The sequence below is a fragment of the Aquarana catesbeiana genome, linkage group LG02 (assembly GCF_042186555.1).
Source record: "Aquarana catesbeiana isolate 2022-GZ linkage group LG02, ASM4218655v1, whole genome shotgun sequence".
Classification (NCBI taxonomy): domain Eukaryota; kingdom Metazoa; phylum Chordata; class Amphibia; order Anura; family Ranidae; genus Aquarana; species Aquarana catesbeiana.
This window is the reverse complement of record NC_133325.1, coordinates 525,164,269-525,179,664: the sequence shown is the minus strand read 5'-3', so window position 1 is coordinate 525,179,664 and position 15,396 is coordinate 525,164,269. Positions and strand designations below refer to the sequence as shown.

At 43.7% G+C, this 15,396-nt stretch overlaps 1 protein-coding gene across 4 annotated transcripts in view; it reads right to left on the bottom strand.

Moving 5' to 3' along the window:
• PIK3C2B (phosphatidylinositol-4-phosphate 3-kinase catalytic subunit type 2 beta) overlaps positions 1–15,396 on the bottom strand; it is a 1,217,858-nt gene that overhangs the window by 17,836 nt on the left and 1,184,626 nt on the right. For all 4 annotated transcript variants that reach the window (XM_073615832.1, XM_073615830.1, XM_073615833.1 and 1 more), the window contains one exon: positions 14,255–14,380. In XM_073615832.1, the coding sequence (XP_073471933.1) occupies positions 14,255–14,380 (126 nt within the window). The remainder of the gene's footprint in view (positions 1–14,254; positions 14,381–15,396) is intronic.

Here is a 15,396-nt window from a genome sequence, read left to right as displayed (position 1 = left end):
GTCAGGGAAGTGGGGTAAGCAGACATCCCCAGGTGGGGGGGGGGTTACAGAGAATCACAGCTAGTGACTAGAAGACACTGAGCGGTGTCTTACCTCACCAGTAACATTGGTCCCATCGTGGCTACAGGACGGCACTCTCCTCCTCTTAACTCGGTTACCATTCCATGTTGTCAGCACACAGCACAGACACTTCACCATCCTGGGCTGTTCTCACCCTGTACTCCTCTCCATTCAGGAAATGGCTCACAGCTTCTCCACAGCCAATTAAAACAGAGAGGTGTGGACTGTGGAAGGCAAAGTGGAAGCCCAGTACTGGAGCGTGGCTGTGGGGCCCTAGGGCATATCAGAGCTGGACTTTGTGGAGGATATGATAATATGACAGGGAGGCTGCAGGGGCCCCCTGGAGCTAGAGGCGGGATTGTGACCCCTGCAACCCCTAAAGCTACGCCCATGTGTTTAACCTCTGTGAATGTGGCTCTTTGCTTCTGCAATTTGATCGAGAAATCCGGAAAGATGGAGATCTGCACGTTTTCAAAGTTGTTCATACCTTTCTGTCGGGCCTTTCAAAGCAAAGGCAGCAGAAAATTTGATATCAGGAAAGGTAGTTTTGAGCCACGTTTCCACAAAGTCCCTCAGCCTTTTCAGGGAGCCCCACTATCCTGAGGTTGTTGTGTCTAAGGCGATTTTCGAGGTCATCAGCTTTTTGGGACCAGAAAGAGCTTTGTTTCTCAGCAGCTGTCACCCGACCAGGGAAAGGGGAGAAATCATCGTCCAAGGTGGAAATTCTCCTCAGTTTCTGCCACCCTTTCCCTAACATGCTGTCATGTCTCATGAGGCCAATGTCCACTTTGATCTCCTCCATCTTGCCTGTCAGGGAGGTGCTACTGGAGGTGATCACCTCAAGAAGCTGGGCACGTACTTGCTCCAGGGTCAGCCTACCCGTTTTCTCCGCCGCCGATGTGCCGACTTTCGGGGTAGCTCCGGGAGCCACCGCCACGCTGCTCCACGTGTGAGGAGGGCCGCTGATGCCATCTTGTCTCTCCATGCGGACAAATTCTTTAAGACGATCCCGCTGGTGTAGAGGGGGTAGACTTGCTCATAATATAAGCTTGCAGTGCTTGTATAATGTCTGAGCACCTCAAAGAAGCAATTTGTGGAGTGAGAGCTGCTAGTAACATGCAGGATTGATGCAGATTCTATGGGTGGCCTGGCAGAGCTCTCCTCAGACACGTCCGGCCATGTCGATGGTAGCCACGCTCCTCCCCATGTCAAATATTTCTAAATGTTGAATTTGTATTTCATGAGAATATTGAGTTTGATTTCTAGAAATATGTTACTCGTGGTACCAATGTATATTCCAGGTATAATTGTAGTCAGTACAGTGGCTTACTGCTCTGCATTCCTTCCTAGCAACAGGAAGGAATGCAGGTACTAGGTTGTGGGTTCAAATCCCAGCCATGCTACCCACCACTTCCCTAAAGTTTCAATGGTAAATAGATGTAAGCGAAAGCTAAATTGCCACCAAAACCCTGCAGTATAAATATTGTACAATAGGGTTTATTAATTTCGCAAATGGCACTTATACGTTAGCCAAAGCACATATGCATTTGCCATTGAAACTTTAGGGAGGTGGTAGCATTGGTGGGATTTTAACTGATTTTAACTGAGCTGGCTGTTGCTATGTACCAATACAAATTCAACATTCACAAATATTTTACATATGATAGAGATGTAACTGTAAATGTTCAATAAATGTAACATTACAAAATAGCAGACATTACGCAAACACTCATTGTTAGATTTATTGAACATTTACACTTACATCTCTATTACATGTCAAATATTTTTGAATGTTGAATTTGCATTTTATGAGAATAATAAGTTCTAATTCTAAATTTGTTAATTATGGTACTGATGTATATTCCAAGCATAATTGTGCTCAGCACAGTGGCATAGTGGTCTGCACTCCTACCTAGAAACACTCAGGCCATGGGTTCAAATCCCAAACATGGTATCACCTACTTAAAGCTTACATTGTAATCAGCAGAATATGATGAAAATAGGCGAACGCCCAATTGCCAATGCCACATCAGCATGGTTGTTTCCATAATATTAATTTCTCAAATGCATCCAATGGTATGTATTTTTTTTAAACATATTATTGCTTAATTTAAAAAAATCAAAACACTATGTGCAGGGTGTTAGTTTACATTTTATTATTATTATTTGCTTATGTGCTGGAAAAATCGCCACAGCCTTAGGTGGGTGGTAGGTTTGTTGGGAACTTGAATTAGAACTTTATAGTCTCATAAAATAAATTTAACATGAAAAAAATTAACATATAATAGATATGTAACTGTAAATATTCAATGCAGAATACAGAATAGCAGATATTACTCTGTAATACTCATTCAGAACTGCATTCATTAGCAAAAGAAGAAAACAAATTACGAACAATAATTGTAATATAAATAAATAGCTTCACACGAGGTAGAGCACATCCCATATAAGAATGTTTTATTCGCATACATGTACACACATGATCATGGCTGCAGTGCAGTTCCATACAGTAAACTTGTTTGCAAACGCATGTTTGCCTATATTTGCACGCTTTTCCATTTGCCTGTACACCTAGTTGAGGTCTCAATTTTTTTTAATGGGGAGTAATTAGATGTACATTGTTCCCCCTTTTTCTTAGTAAATCAACGCCATAATGTCTAGCTTGAGACCCAGATAATCCGGGTAAAAGGATTATATAAGTACTGACTTCTGCTTACTGAAGAGCTAACCAAACTCTTTTCTAATGGATAGATGAAGGGCAGATGACTGGAGGGAGCCCAACCCTCCTTAAAGGCACAGCAGCAGCACACTGAATACCCAGCACATTGCACAATGGCAGTAAAGGCGTCAGTGCTTTGCCTGACCAATATGTCAACAATACAAAAAAAGGTCACTACCCCCACCTGTAACTGGTCTTCACAGCAAGAAACACTGGAAGGGCAAACGCATGTCAAATAAAACCAAAGATTTTCCAAGCTCAACTTACCAACCAGCCTGCGACCAACCAAATTAACCTGTCTAACAGTATGCGTTAAAAAGGAGGGTTGGGCTCCCTCCAGTCATCTGCCCTTCATCTATCCATTAGCATACATGTGCTCCCACTGTGGAGACTCTTCAAAGTTAGAGTTAAGGTTTGCAGGATGCAGGGTGCCTTGCGTGGCCTGCAGCTTATGCATGTATTTGCAAATGTGTGCGACTAAACTGTTTTTAACGCATACTGTTAGACAGGTTAATTCGGTTGGTCGCAGGCTGGTTGGTAAGTTGAGCTTGGAAATTCTTTGGTTTTATTTGGAAGGGCCAGGAAGACTTACATCCCTGATGTCTATGAAGGCCAGGAAGTCCCCCAGAGAGAAATGAGTGATCCTTTCTGCTTGAGAACCATAACAGGGTAAAGCATAAGCCGTTGAATACTTTCCTAAGGGGAAACAGTAACAATGGGCTGCTAAAGTGATGTCAAGCACTGAGAACACACAGGAAGATTTAAGGCAGAAAACCTTAAAGTGAAGCGGAGTAGAAACACAGTTTGTATCTGAATTTTACTGCATTCACGCACCTATCACAGGTGACCTAGAGATCTCTGCATAGGCTTTGATTCTCCAGGCAGGGGCAAACTTCCATGTAGATGAAGGCTTATCCAAGGTCTTGGTATGTTTTGTTTGATAACGCTTTATAAACCGGGGTAGACATTGTCAGCCAAAAGGGAGTCATGGAGCTTGGAGGAAATTAGTTCTTCTGTGGAAATAGCCTACAGTAGTCTCACGGGCCTGGGGAAGGTGCCCACTCTTGCTCACAGTTATTTTCTTAATAATTTTGCCTCCCAGGAGCCCCCTCCCAGGAATGGGAATCACAACAATGTCTTTTGGAGGCTTGTTTCACAGACCAGTATGCATTTGCACCAATAGAAGGCTGATGAAGAAAAGTATCTACTTACCTAAAATGGAGCATTAACATAATTTCGTCAATGCTAGTGACAGTCTGAATTTACCTCTGCAGCCTCAAAAGCCCACTAGAAAACACAAAGCAGGAGAGGGGCTCCAGTTTCTTATCAGTAAGGAACTTCCTCCTCCAGAATAATGTTAGCCATATTGGGATGAGAGGTGGATCCACCAAGTCTGCTACCAGTGTTCAACTCTCCCCCAGGGCCAAAATGAAATGCATGGTGTCTCTGCTCTGCAGCCGCACATGGCACCAGCGACAGGCAGCACTGCAGTCAGTTGCCAACAGAGTGTGATAATGCTGCTGATCTTTAGGCATACCCACACGCATGTTGTGGTACACCGCCAGGCTGGTCTATCGGGCTTGGGCTTAAGGCTGACAGATCTATCACCAGGCAGCACAGTGGGAGCCAGCGGTGCATGTAGTCCTGCCCACTGCACACCATGTATTCCCGTTGGCTTGCAGTGCCACCCCCACCTTGGGCTTGGGAGAGGAGCTTTGCCTGGGCCCTGGAGCGCAGAGTGCTTGTAAAGTGCTGTGTAGCCCCTGGACCCCCAACATGGATGAACTGCTGCTGTCCTGTCCAGGTATGTCCCTCTTTCTCTTCTGGCCTAGTCTCAGAGTGTGTCCTCAGACTTACCACTGCTCAGACTGCTGTGCTGCTGCTGCCATTCTCCTGTTTATACTAGGTGAGTCAGTGAGAGACTGTCTGTGATTCTATGTGGCAACTGGCAAAGTATGTAATTGAGGCTGGCTGGGCTAAATTTTGCATTGCTTGTGTTACCGACAGTTGACTGAGGCTAAGCTGAATTTTCTATTGCTTGTGTTACTGACAGTCCAGCGTAGCACTGGCAAGCTTGTTGTGGTGCTCAACGACTTACTGATTCAGCAGTTGACACCACAACATGTCTGCCAATGCCAGAGCAAGGCTGGACTTTCTGCTGCCCTCAGTGGCATGCCTTGGCCCTGTTTTACCCCTGGTTAATACATATGTGGTACAGGAAACGCTGTGATCCCTGTGCGTTTCCCCCATCGCATTGCAATCACACTGTGTTTTTGAGCGAAAGAGGATACCACGCTAGAAAAATTAAAACAAAACTTGCAGAAAAGCAGCAGCATACAGTGTGATAACACAGAAAGTCAAAGAAGATTAAAAAAGCTGCGCTAAAATTCTCGATGAATGTGTCCACAGAAACCGACATAAAGACATGAAAATCGATTTAAACCACTTGAAAGCTTGATACCACCACAGTGTACACACACAAACAAGAAGAGTGCCCGACCACCGTAGCTTTAGATTCTGCTTACCAGACAGGAAGCTTAAAAGGCAGATGGCTATAGCCCAGCCTAGGCCTTTTAGCTTGAGATGACCACAATAGGGACAGTAAATTGGATGGTACAAATCGCTCCCTCTGTCCTGCTAAAGTGTCCGTATACACTCAATAGGATGCTCAAGAAAAGAGAAAACTTGCCATAGTGTAATATAGTCTATATTCCAATTTATTAAAACAAAGTATTGCCACTTACTTTTAAAAGAAGTTAGTACTGCATAAAAAAAAAACAAAACGGTGCCCGTCCTCCTACTCCAATCGTATGGTGATGCCACTACGTGCCTTCCTCCAGACGCGTTTCGTCATCAGCTGATGTTGTCACTGTGTTTTTGATCTGCTGCAGGTGTCAATTCAAAGTTAACAACTCCCCAAAAGAAGGTCACAAACGCAATGTTTGTCCGAACCAGATTGCATAGTTTTTAAAAAAAGGTGCCTGCACTTCTCTGGTGCGATTCAGGCCATTCAAAATGGGCTCAAATCACACCACACAGGGTCGCATGTGAATTGCACAAGAATATGGTGCAGTTTCTGTGTGATTTACATGCAAACTATAGTGTGAAACCAGGCTTACTGTGTTGATTGTGGTGCAATCAAGGCCCATTAATTTTGACCAAATTCATGCATGCACCAATTTTGAAACCGCACTGCAACCGGTTTGCATGGTCGTTTTGTGAATGCTATCTGGTGCATGCAAACCCACTGTGCTTTGCAACCTTTGTTTGGGGTGTCTTTAAAATAGCACTGACACCCACTGCAGATTGCAAGGGGGGTGCGATTTGAATGAGGTGCATGAATTGTTCGTGGATTGAGGGTTTCCCACATTGTAGTGTACCTCCGCGTATCTCCTAAGCAGTAGTGTGTTTTTTCCTCTGCCAGGGCAGGAAGGTGTGACATTACACAACTTCTAGCACCCACTTAGATGTGAACCTAGCCCTAAAAAAAAAAGTCAGTGTATTCAAGGCTGGTCATTTTTCAGTTGATTGTTTTTTTTTAAATTTTATTCTGTGATTAATTGAAAATTAAGCTAATGTGAACACAGTGAGTGTGCTGCCTTCCACAAGATGGCGCCCTTTGTACTTGCCCAGTAATATTGGCTATTACAGTGCACCATCCTGTGGTAGGCAGTGCATTCCCCTTTTTTTTAAATCTGTAAAAGTTAAAAAAGTCAATGAGTGCTCTGTTTGACACAACATGGTGCACTTTGCACCATAATGACACAACACGGTGCACTTTGCACCATAATAGCCAACCTTACTGAGGAGGTGCAAAGGGCACCATCTCCTTGTAGGTAGGCAGCACACTCACTTTGCGCCTAGTCAGTTTGGACACCAATGCTGGACAATAGCCAACAGCGTTCATAAAAACCGGAAGACTGAAAAAACTGAAATCAGGTTTGATTTTCTAAAGGACCTGATTGATAAAATACAATTAAGGATGTGATTGCTTACTAGGGGCAACACATCGTTTTTCCAGCCTTTATAATTTTGGCGCAATTAATTTTATTTAAAAAGACTTTTACTTAGTACTGTACCTGCTGCCCTGGGTCCTTGTAGAGAAAATCATAGAACAATGGGTAGTGTGAAAAGATGTTTAGGCTTGTGAGAACCCAAACATGTCATCTTGCTTGAAGAGTAGACAGGTGAATCCTCTCACTGAAGTGTGCTTTTGACTGCCTGAAGTAATATGGAGACTGTTTTTTCCTGTTTTGACAGAACAAGCAGCAACAGATCACCCTGGGTATCCACATTACTAAACAAGGGGAGGGATTCGGCCTCAAAGGCCTGTTCCGCCAAAGGTCCCTCTTCCGAGGCCAAAGGACCAGAAGGGAGTTTAGGATCCTTGATGTCAAATTGTGTCATCAATGCCCTGATTTAATTCACACTGAAACTTTTTTAAGAGGTGTGACAGCACTGTTTGCAGAACAGAACACATGCATACATCAGGGGTGATCACAGGATTTTTTACTGAGGGATAAGGCCGACAGAGGGTTAGGTAAGGCTAGATTCACAAGGCTGTCATGAGCACAGACAGGAAATCAGGGCAATCTGGCACAACAAGGGTTAAGTCCAGCACACAGGGCAGAGATCAAAGCAGAGCAGGGAATGGCACAGCAGAGGTTAAGTCCCACCCACAGCAGTGATCTGAGCACAGGGGGTATGGCATAGCAGGGGTTAAGTCCAGCATCCAGGGCAGAGCACGGTATGGCAAAGCAGGGGTTGCGTCCAGCACACAGCAGTGATCCAGGCAGAGCAGGATATGGCACAGCAGGGGTTAAGAGACAAACCAACTAACAGTGGCCTCAGCTGAGGGGACCCAGAGAGGGTGACAGGGAGAGGAGGTCCATAGGAGGCAGGGCAGAGGTCCTTCTTAGTCTGCTTGCAGGTCCTCGGTGGGCTGTGAATCCTGGCTGCAACTTCAGAACCAGACAGGCAGTAGGAGTAAAAAGTGGAGAGAAAGACCGGGCCCCACCCTAATATTTAACTCTGAAGCTGGGGCATGATCTTGTGTCCAGGCAACCTGAGGCTTGGCGTTGAACCTTGGCAACAGGCTCCATTCCTTCAGCATACAGAAGCATGGCATTTATCCCAGGCAGGCACTGCAGCAGTAAGGAAGGCACGCAGACACCAGGCATGAAGCCTGCATGTGGTGAATCCACCTGGAGGCACAGCAGGGCGGCAGACTGCTTGGCTGGGAAACAGGCCAGAATCCACAGCAGGGTGTAGCTCTCTAGTGACCAGCACAGAGATTCTGTGTCCAGCGTGTAGACGCAAGGACACAGGACGCTGGCAAGCTGGGCAATGCAAATATGGTCGGGTCTGTGCTGGAGGGCAGAGGACCGTGACAGGGGGATTTTGTAAGTGGCACTTTATGCATGGAAACCCAAAAAACATCTTGCAACCAAAGGAATTTTGCATTAAGAAGTGGTTAAAAATGCTGATGTCAATGTCAGAGACTGGTAGGCAGTTACAGAAAATACCTACAAGTCAGTTCTGCTGGCAATACCAGCTTCTAATGCCAAGGGAGTACTTACTTTTTAATACAGTACACCATTAGATCTATTGATATTTTTCTTGGATAGGTTAACAAAAGTCAAATATCTTTCTTGTGTTTTTATATCACTATTATCTGTAAGCACTATTTGATCAACATCAATGTTTGCCTGTTCAAATAGTTTGAAGAGGTCAACAATTTTTCCTGGGTTCACACCACTGTTTGTAAAATTATAAACATTAAAATAGATATAACTTGGGCGTGGCTCGCTACTGATGGAGTAGGACGCACAGAGCTCTAGCTCCGCCGAACTTCCATCCAAAACATCCTGATTTCTTCTTCTGAGACGGCTCCAAAGCCTGTCTTCAGGCTGTATAAGTTCCCTACAACCCACTCTACACTCCGGTGCCCGAGGGTTCAGCAGCAGAGATGTCCCGACGGGGAAAGGATAATCTAACAGCAGCGGACCATGCTGGACACCATGTGCTCTGCGAAGGAGGCAGCAATAAAGCTCTTCTCCAAGCCAGGAATAAGGAAAACTCCTTCCAGGAATGAACCCCCAACTCTGGACCGGACAGTGCAGGAGGACATGGATAATCCAGTTGCAGCATGGCAGGAGGATCCCTCAGACACAGTGAGTACACAGGCTCCCCCTCCCTGATGCCATGAGTGCAGCCAGTACACAGGCCCCCCCTCCCTGCAATTATGCACATAGATAGCCCAGCAGAGCATGCCACAAAACCTACACTAAGACATTCTGTCAGCAGTCACCTCCTGTAATACAGCTATTACAGCTCTGACCACTGAAATTAAGGGGGTTAAAACAAGAGATTAACCTTGTCAGGCATGACATGCAGAAGCTGCGCGACCACACCACTGCATTAGAGGGGAGACTGAGCAATGTTGAGGATGAAGTGGCGCCATTGCAGAGAGAAATAAATCACCTGCAGTCTCACTCCTCTGGCCACACTGCTCGTTTAGAGGACATGGAAAATAGACTTAGACGAAAAAACTTGAGAGCAGTGGGGATACCGGAAAGAGCAGAAGGGAAGAACCCAGTGGATTTTATAGAAAACTGGCTTGTCAGTACCTTTGGAGATCAGTCATTCTCCAAGATGTTTGTAGTTGAGAGGGCTCACAGAGTCCCAGAAAAGCCACCCAGACCTGGTGAACCCTCACGTCCATTCCTCTTTAAGATGCTTAACTTTAAAGACAGGGATGCAATATTACAGCATGTGAGAACCAAGGGAGATCTCATGAAAATGGATAATGCAAGAATATCCTTTTATCCCGACTTTTCTGCGGAAGTGCAGCGCCGGAGGGACGAATTTACTGAGGTGAAGAAGCGCCTTAAAAAATATGCAGTTACTTATGCAATGCTGTATCCAGCTAAACTTCGGGTCGCAACTAATGACGAGACTCACTTTTTTGAAAACCCTACTACTGCCTCTGCCTGGCTAGACAGAGTGGAACACTCTTTGATGAGAGCAGGCCCACATGCAAATTAACAGCTGCTGACTCCTCTGTTGAGGATCAGGGATACCGAATCAAGAGCATTGGTCATACCTTCTTCTAGCTCACAGACTGTTTTATTTTCCCTGTAAGGCAGATTGAAGAGACACTAGGAATTGACGCTATGCAGTGTTCTAATGAGAAGCACAAAAATGCAAGTTCCTTTGAATGGGTGTTTAAACCGAGACGTTGGGGCCCCCCCGTCCCACTATAGTCCTACAAGGATGCACCACTGAAATTCGGAGAAGCGGGGATAGTGTAATGCGAGAGTCCAAGTGTTTTTTCTTTCAAGTTTTTCATTTTTTTTTGCTGTTTGATTTGCCTTCAACCTTTACCACACCCTGACTGTTGCAGGGAGCGTAACGTTTTGCCCTTTACCAATGTGCCTACAATGAGCCATATTAGAAGATTCCTGCATGCGAGATGTGTAAAACCGGAGAAATGTTTGCTATTACTTAATATGGTGGACCTTCAGAACAGGGGTGGTAGGAAAGATTATCAGTATATGATAGTGGTTATTATTGCCTGGAATAGTGCTACAACGATGAAACAGCAAATAGTATGCTATATTGTGTTTATTGCATGTATAACTATACCCTATGGCTAACGCACTTAAGATTCTCTCATGGAATGTGAGAGGGCTAAGTGATGGAGTGAAACGCGTGGCATTGTTTTCCACTTTAAAAAAAGTACACCGGGGCAGTGGTGTGTATGCAAGAAACCCATCTACAGCCTGATATGCTATCTACCCTTAAACGCAGATGCTATCAGACACAGTTTCACTCCACCCACACGGCCTATTCCAGGGGAGTTAGCATTATAATAGCTAATATGACACCCTTTACATTATTACAGTCCTTAGTGGATGATCAAGGGAGATATAGGCACAGTGGTGTAGTGGATACCACTTTCGCCTAGCAGTAAGAAGGGTCGCTGGTTCGAATCCCAACCACGACACTGCCTGCCTGGAGTTTGCATGTTCTCCCTGTGTCTGCGTGGGTTTCCTCCGGGTACTCCGGTTTCCTCCCACACTCCAAAGACATGCTGGTAGGCTAATTGGATCCTGTCTAAATTGTCCCTAGTATGTATGAATGTGAGTTAGGGACCTTAGATTGTAAGCTCCTTGAGGGTAGGGACTGATGTGAATGTACAATGTATGTAAATGTAAAGCGCTGCGTAAATTGACGGCGCTATATAAGTACCTGAAATAAATAAAATAAATAATAAAAATATATATTTCTACTTTGTAAGGTGGCGGGAGTCTCCTGCATAATTGCCAATGTGTATATCTCTCCACTATTTACCCCTGACTGTTTGAATAAATTGGCTTAATTTATGGCCCATTCTAACATACCACTATGGGTTATGGGAGACTTCAATAATGTGTTAGACAGAAAGTTAGATAGATTCTCGTCCCACTCCAGAGGTGACACAGGTCCAAGTGGCCCAACCCCCTTTGCCAAACTAATTGGTGAACTGGGGTTGAAGGATGTATGGAGAGAAAAAAACCCGGGGGTGCAAAGCTACTCGTGTTATTCAGCTTCATACCGCTGTCTGTCATGTATTGATATGTCCCTGGGCAATATGGCAGCACTAGGCAGGACTGACACTGCAGTTTATGTGCCTAGAAATATATAAGACCATTCCCCTCTTATCCTAGGAGTAGATTTCTCTCTGCAAAGACAGAATAGGCTCTGGAAGGTTAATCCCTTTTGGTTTGAGTTATTCCTAGCCCCAGACCCCATCCCTGAGGCGATTAAACACTTTATGCAAATCAACCAAGGTACAGCTAACCCCAAGATAGTTTGGGATGCACTAAAGGCTCATATGTGGGGTCTTATTATAAAGCAGATCTCTGCCATTAAAACCAAAACCAAGGAATGGGGGAGAACATTATCCTGAATAAAGCTAGTGAGGCGGAAGCCCAATATATACAGTCCCCGTCAGCAGACACTGAATGCAACTGGTTGGAGGCCCAGGCCCTCTTCCAACAGGTTTTGCTCAATGCAGCGGAAAATAAGAGATTCTTTATAAAACAAAACTACTTTAATGAAGGGGAAAATACGGGCCACATCCTGGCAGTCATTCCAAACTGGCCGTCTTCCAGACTCCGTGGGTGAGGCAGTGGTGGTAGTGCTTCCTAAGCCAGGCAAGGACCCTCAACAACCAAACTCGTACAGACCCATCTCGTTGCTGAACTCGGATGTCAAGCTTCTGGCACGAGTTCTGGTGACGAGATTGGCAAAGGTAATCTCTGGATTGGTCTATGTGGATCAGTCTGGATTCATCCCGGCGCGATCCACAGCACTGAACATCAGGAGGCTCTACCCTGCAGTATCCTAAAGACCAAGGAGGAATGGCTGTGCCCCATGCGCAGGCATACTTCTTTGCTGCGCAGCTACAACACTTTACGGGATGGAATAAGCCTGATGCACCAGACCCATCTAAACCTCTACTTATTAATCCCACAACGACATACCCTGCTATATCCCATATGGAGATGGGCTTCCCTGCACACCCCCCCCCTCCCCCCAGTGTCCCACAGTCCGCCTCATTAAAAAACTTTGGAGTAGTGTCAAACGTAGATTAAGAATAAACGGCTTTCTCCCTAGCACACCAATCTGGCAGAACAGGTTTTACACAGAGCTAGCCAAAATCAGTGGCCACATGCGTTGGGAGGCGGCAGGGGTGAAATATTTACACCAAATTTTTGATGAACTTTTTAATTTATCAGGTTCAGCTGACTGTAGATCCACTGGTGTGCATGCTGGGAGGCTTGGAGGAGGACTCGTACTCCTCTCCGATACACATAGCACTTATTAGACTTCTCTATTTGGCAAGAAAGCTTATTGCAAGATACTGGCTGTCTAACCGGGTTCCAACGAGCAAACAGTGGATCCAGGAGGTTAATAACATTCTTATACGAGAAAAAAACACCTACTATCATAGGAAATCACCACAGAAGTTTGAAAAAAATGGCAATATTGGATAAGCGCCCCAGAAGTAGCTTCTCCACAATTAGTCCTTAACAGACTTCTACAATGCTGATTGCCCAAATAAGAGGAGGGTACAGATACAAGCCAAGATGGCACGCATGGAGGAGAGGCACAACAGAACAGAGAACTACGTGGTAGAAGGCACAGAATTAAAAACCCATATATTGAGGAAAAGGCGTAATTGCTCTTGAAGGTTGAAATGTTCTACGTTAATTTTTTTTTTTTAATGTTATTTTTCCTTAATTTCTGTTCCTTTTGTTTTATTGAAGTTAATATAAAAGGCAGTATCAAAGCTGTAACTGCATCTACAGAAGTTACATTATAAAGACCATACACATTTCTCTATGTAACAGTATGCATATCTATTTACTTTGTATGGAAAGCATATGTACATATTTGTATTGAAAGTGACTTTTATTTCTTTTTTGACATAATAAAAACATTGTTTTTGATTTAAAAAAAAAATAGATATAAGTGAGGTTCAAGAGTAATTTTATGGCTGAATTATAAATATATTCATGGTTTATATAAACATCAATAGGAATTTACAGATGAAGATAATGACATATAAAAAACTACATTACTTAAAGTGTTTGTAACCTTAACAAATAATGTCACTGCCAGTCCCTCTTGTTTTTTCCAGCCATAATTCATAGTGTAAGTATTTTTTTTTAAAAGGATGCCTCTAAATACCATTTTTTCAGAGATCTTCAGGCCGGTCATGTCACTCCCGGCAGCTCTGCTACTCCAATCCAGGACTACAGCAGGAGGGGGAAGACACAGACACACAGAGCTAACAGGCATGGGGGGGGGGGGGGGGGGGAGAACTGCGGATGAGGGAGACACTTAAACTGACCACGGTAATCAGGGCTCAGCAGCCATGATTATTGTGGTCAGTACAGAGAGGGGGACACAGGAAGTGGCAGGATCAGCCAAGTTTTTTACAGTTTAGAAAGGGCAGATTAGACAGCACAAGCACTGTGCTGTTTAATCTGCTATAAGGGAACAGGAGAGCTTTTTTTTTTTTTTTTTTTTTTTTTTTTTTTTTTTAGGGTTACAAACATTTTACTATGCTGCAGGGGACTACATAGTTAATCAGGCTGACACTACTCCATCTAATTTAACCAGTTAAAAAACATAGAAAACCTCCATATACACAACCCTATACCCACAGTTGACTACATAATGTTAGAGAACCATGTGCCACAGAGGTAATTCTACGATCATTATTGGTAAAAAGATTTAACCTACAGTACATTTAACTTACAGTTATCAAATTTGCACACTCTAAAGTACACAAAGTCTTTGCTTTGCCACACACATTAAATTTAGAGGTCAAAGTGTGTACAATATTCTGCCTGAGAAGTGAAATTTTCATTAGAAGCTTTAATGCAATGCATTGCTAAATCAGTGCATGTAAATCCTTACCATCTCATTATAAGTTGGATTGCATGTTTTCTTTGCAACCTTAGTTTTTCTCTTGGTTGTCTTTTGTGGATCCGGTAACAGATAAATCTTTACATAGGGGCTTGGCTCATTGGTGTCGCACAGAGGCTAGTAAAAAGAAAAAAGTAAAATTGATACATAAAGAATCAGAGAAAAACAATGAGTAAACATGGAAAGTTTATGACTACGTAATAATTTTACATCTCATATATACAGCTTGTAAAGTTAAAGACTATTAGATTCTGAAAATATTTACAAAACATTTACTATTCTTAATGCAGCTTTCCTAAAACACTTAAAAAGCCTCCTGCTCCACTGTAAAGTGCTGAGTACGGATCCTAAGGGGAGGGCTGGCTTCAAGCAGAGACAAAGCTTACTAAAGTACTGCTAATTGTGTGTTTGAAGCTACGACCTTTTTCATCAAGTATTGCTTTGTAATTGTATGGGCCTGTGTATATTGCTACTTACTAGTCCTTGGTGTGGTGGCTGTATTTGTTCTCTTTTTTTTTTCAGGCTTCTTTTGCTTTATTTTCACCTGCTAATCGTGCAAATAACCCACTGCTTTTCCCTGCGTGGCTACATTTCTCCTTCAGTGTATCTATGTAGAGAAGACATGGTAGACACTCAAAGCTGCTTTCCTGATATGGACTGCAAACATATCTTCATCTCCATTACATGAGGATCAGGGCAATTGGTACTTTTATGTAAGATAGCTAGGAAGGTATTCTTTGGTGCAGTTAACACAAAGCAACAAGGACACTGCATTTATGGGAAGATCATTGGGCATTTTCTGTACTTCTGTAAAATACTGTATTTCTGGCTTAAAAAAAGAAAGAAAACCAATACAACCATCATATCTAAGGACTGTAAGCTGCATATACTTAATATTTGTACTTGGATTTAGTTGTCCTTTAAGGGACATATAACACAGTTTATAAGAAGGTAATTGGGCAGCTATCACTACTAAGTACAGATTTAATTAAAGCAGAGTTCCACTTAAAAATAAGTTACAAATACTGCAACTGCTGAATTTTAATAATTGGACACTTACCTGTCCCAGGGTCCAGCGATGCGGGGGAATGAAGCCCCGCTCGTCTCCCACTCCTCTCTGCAACGCCGGCATC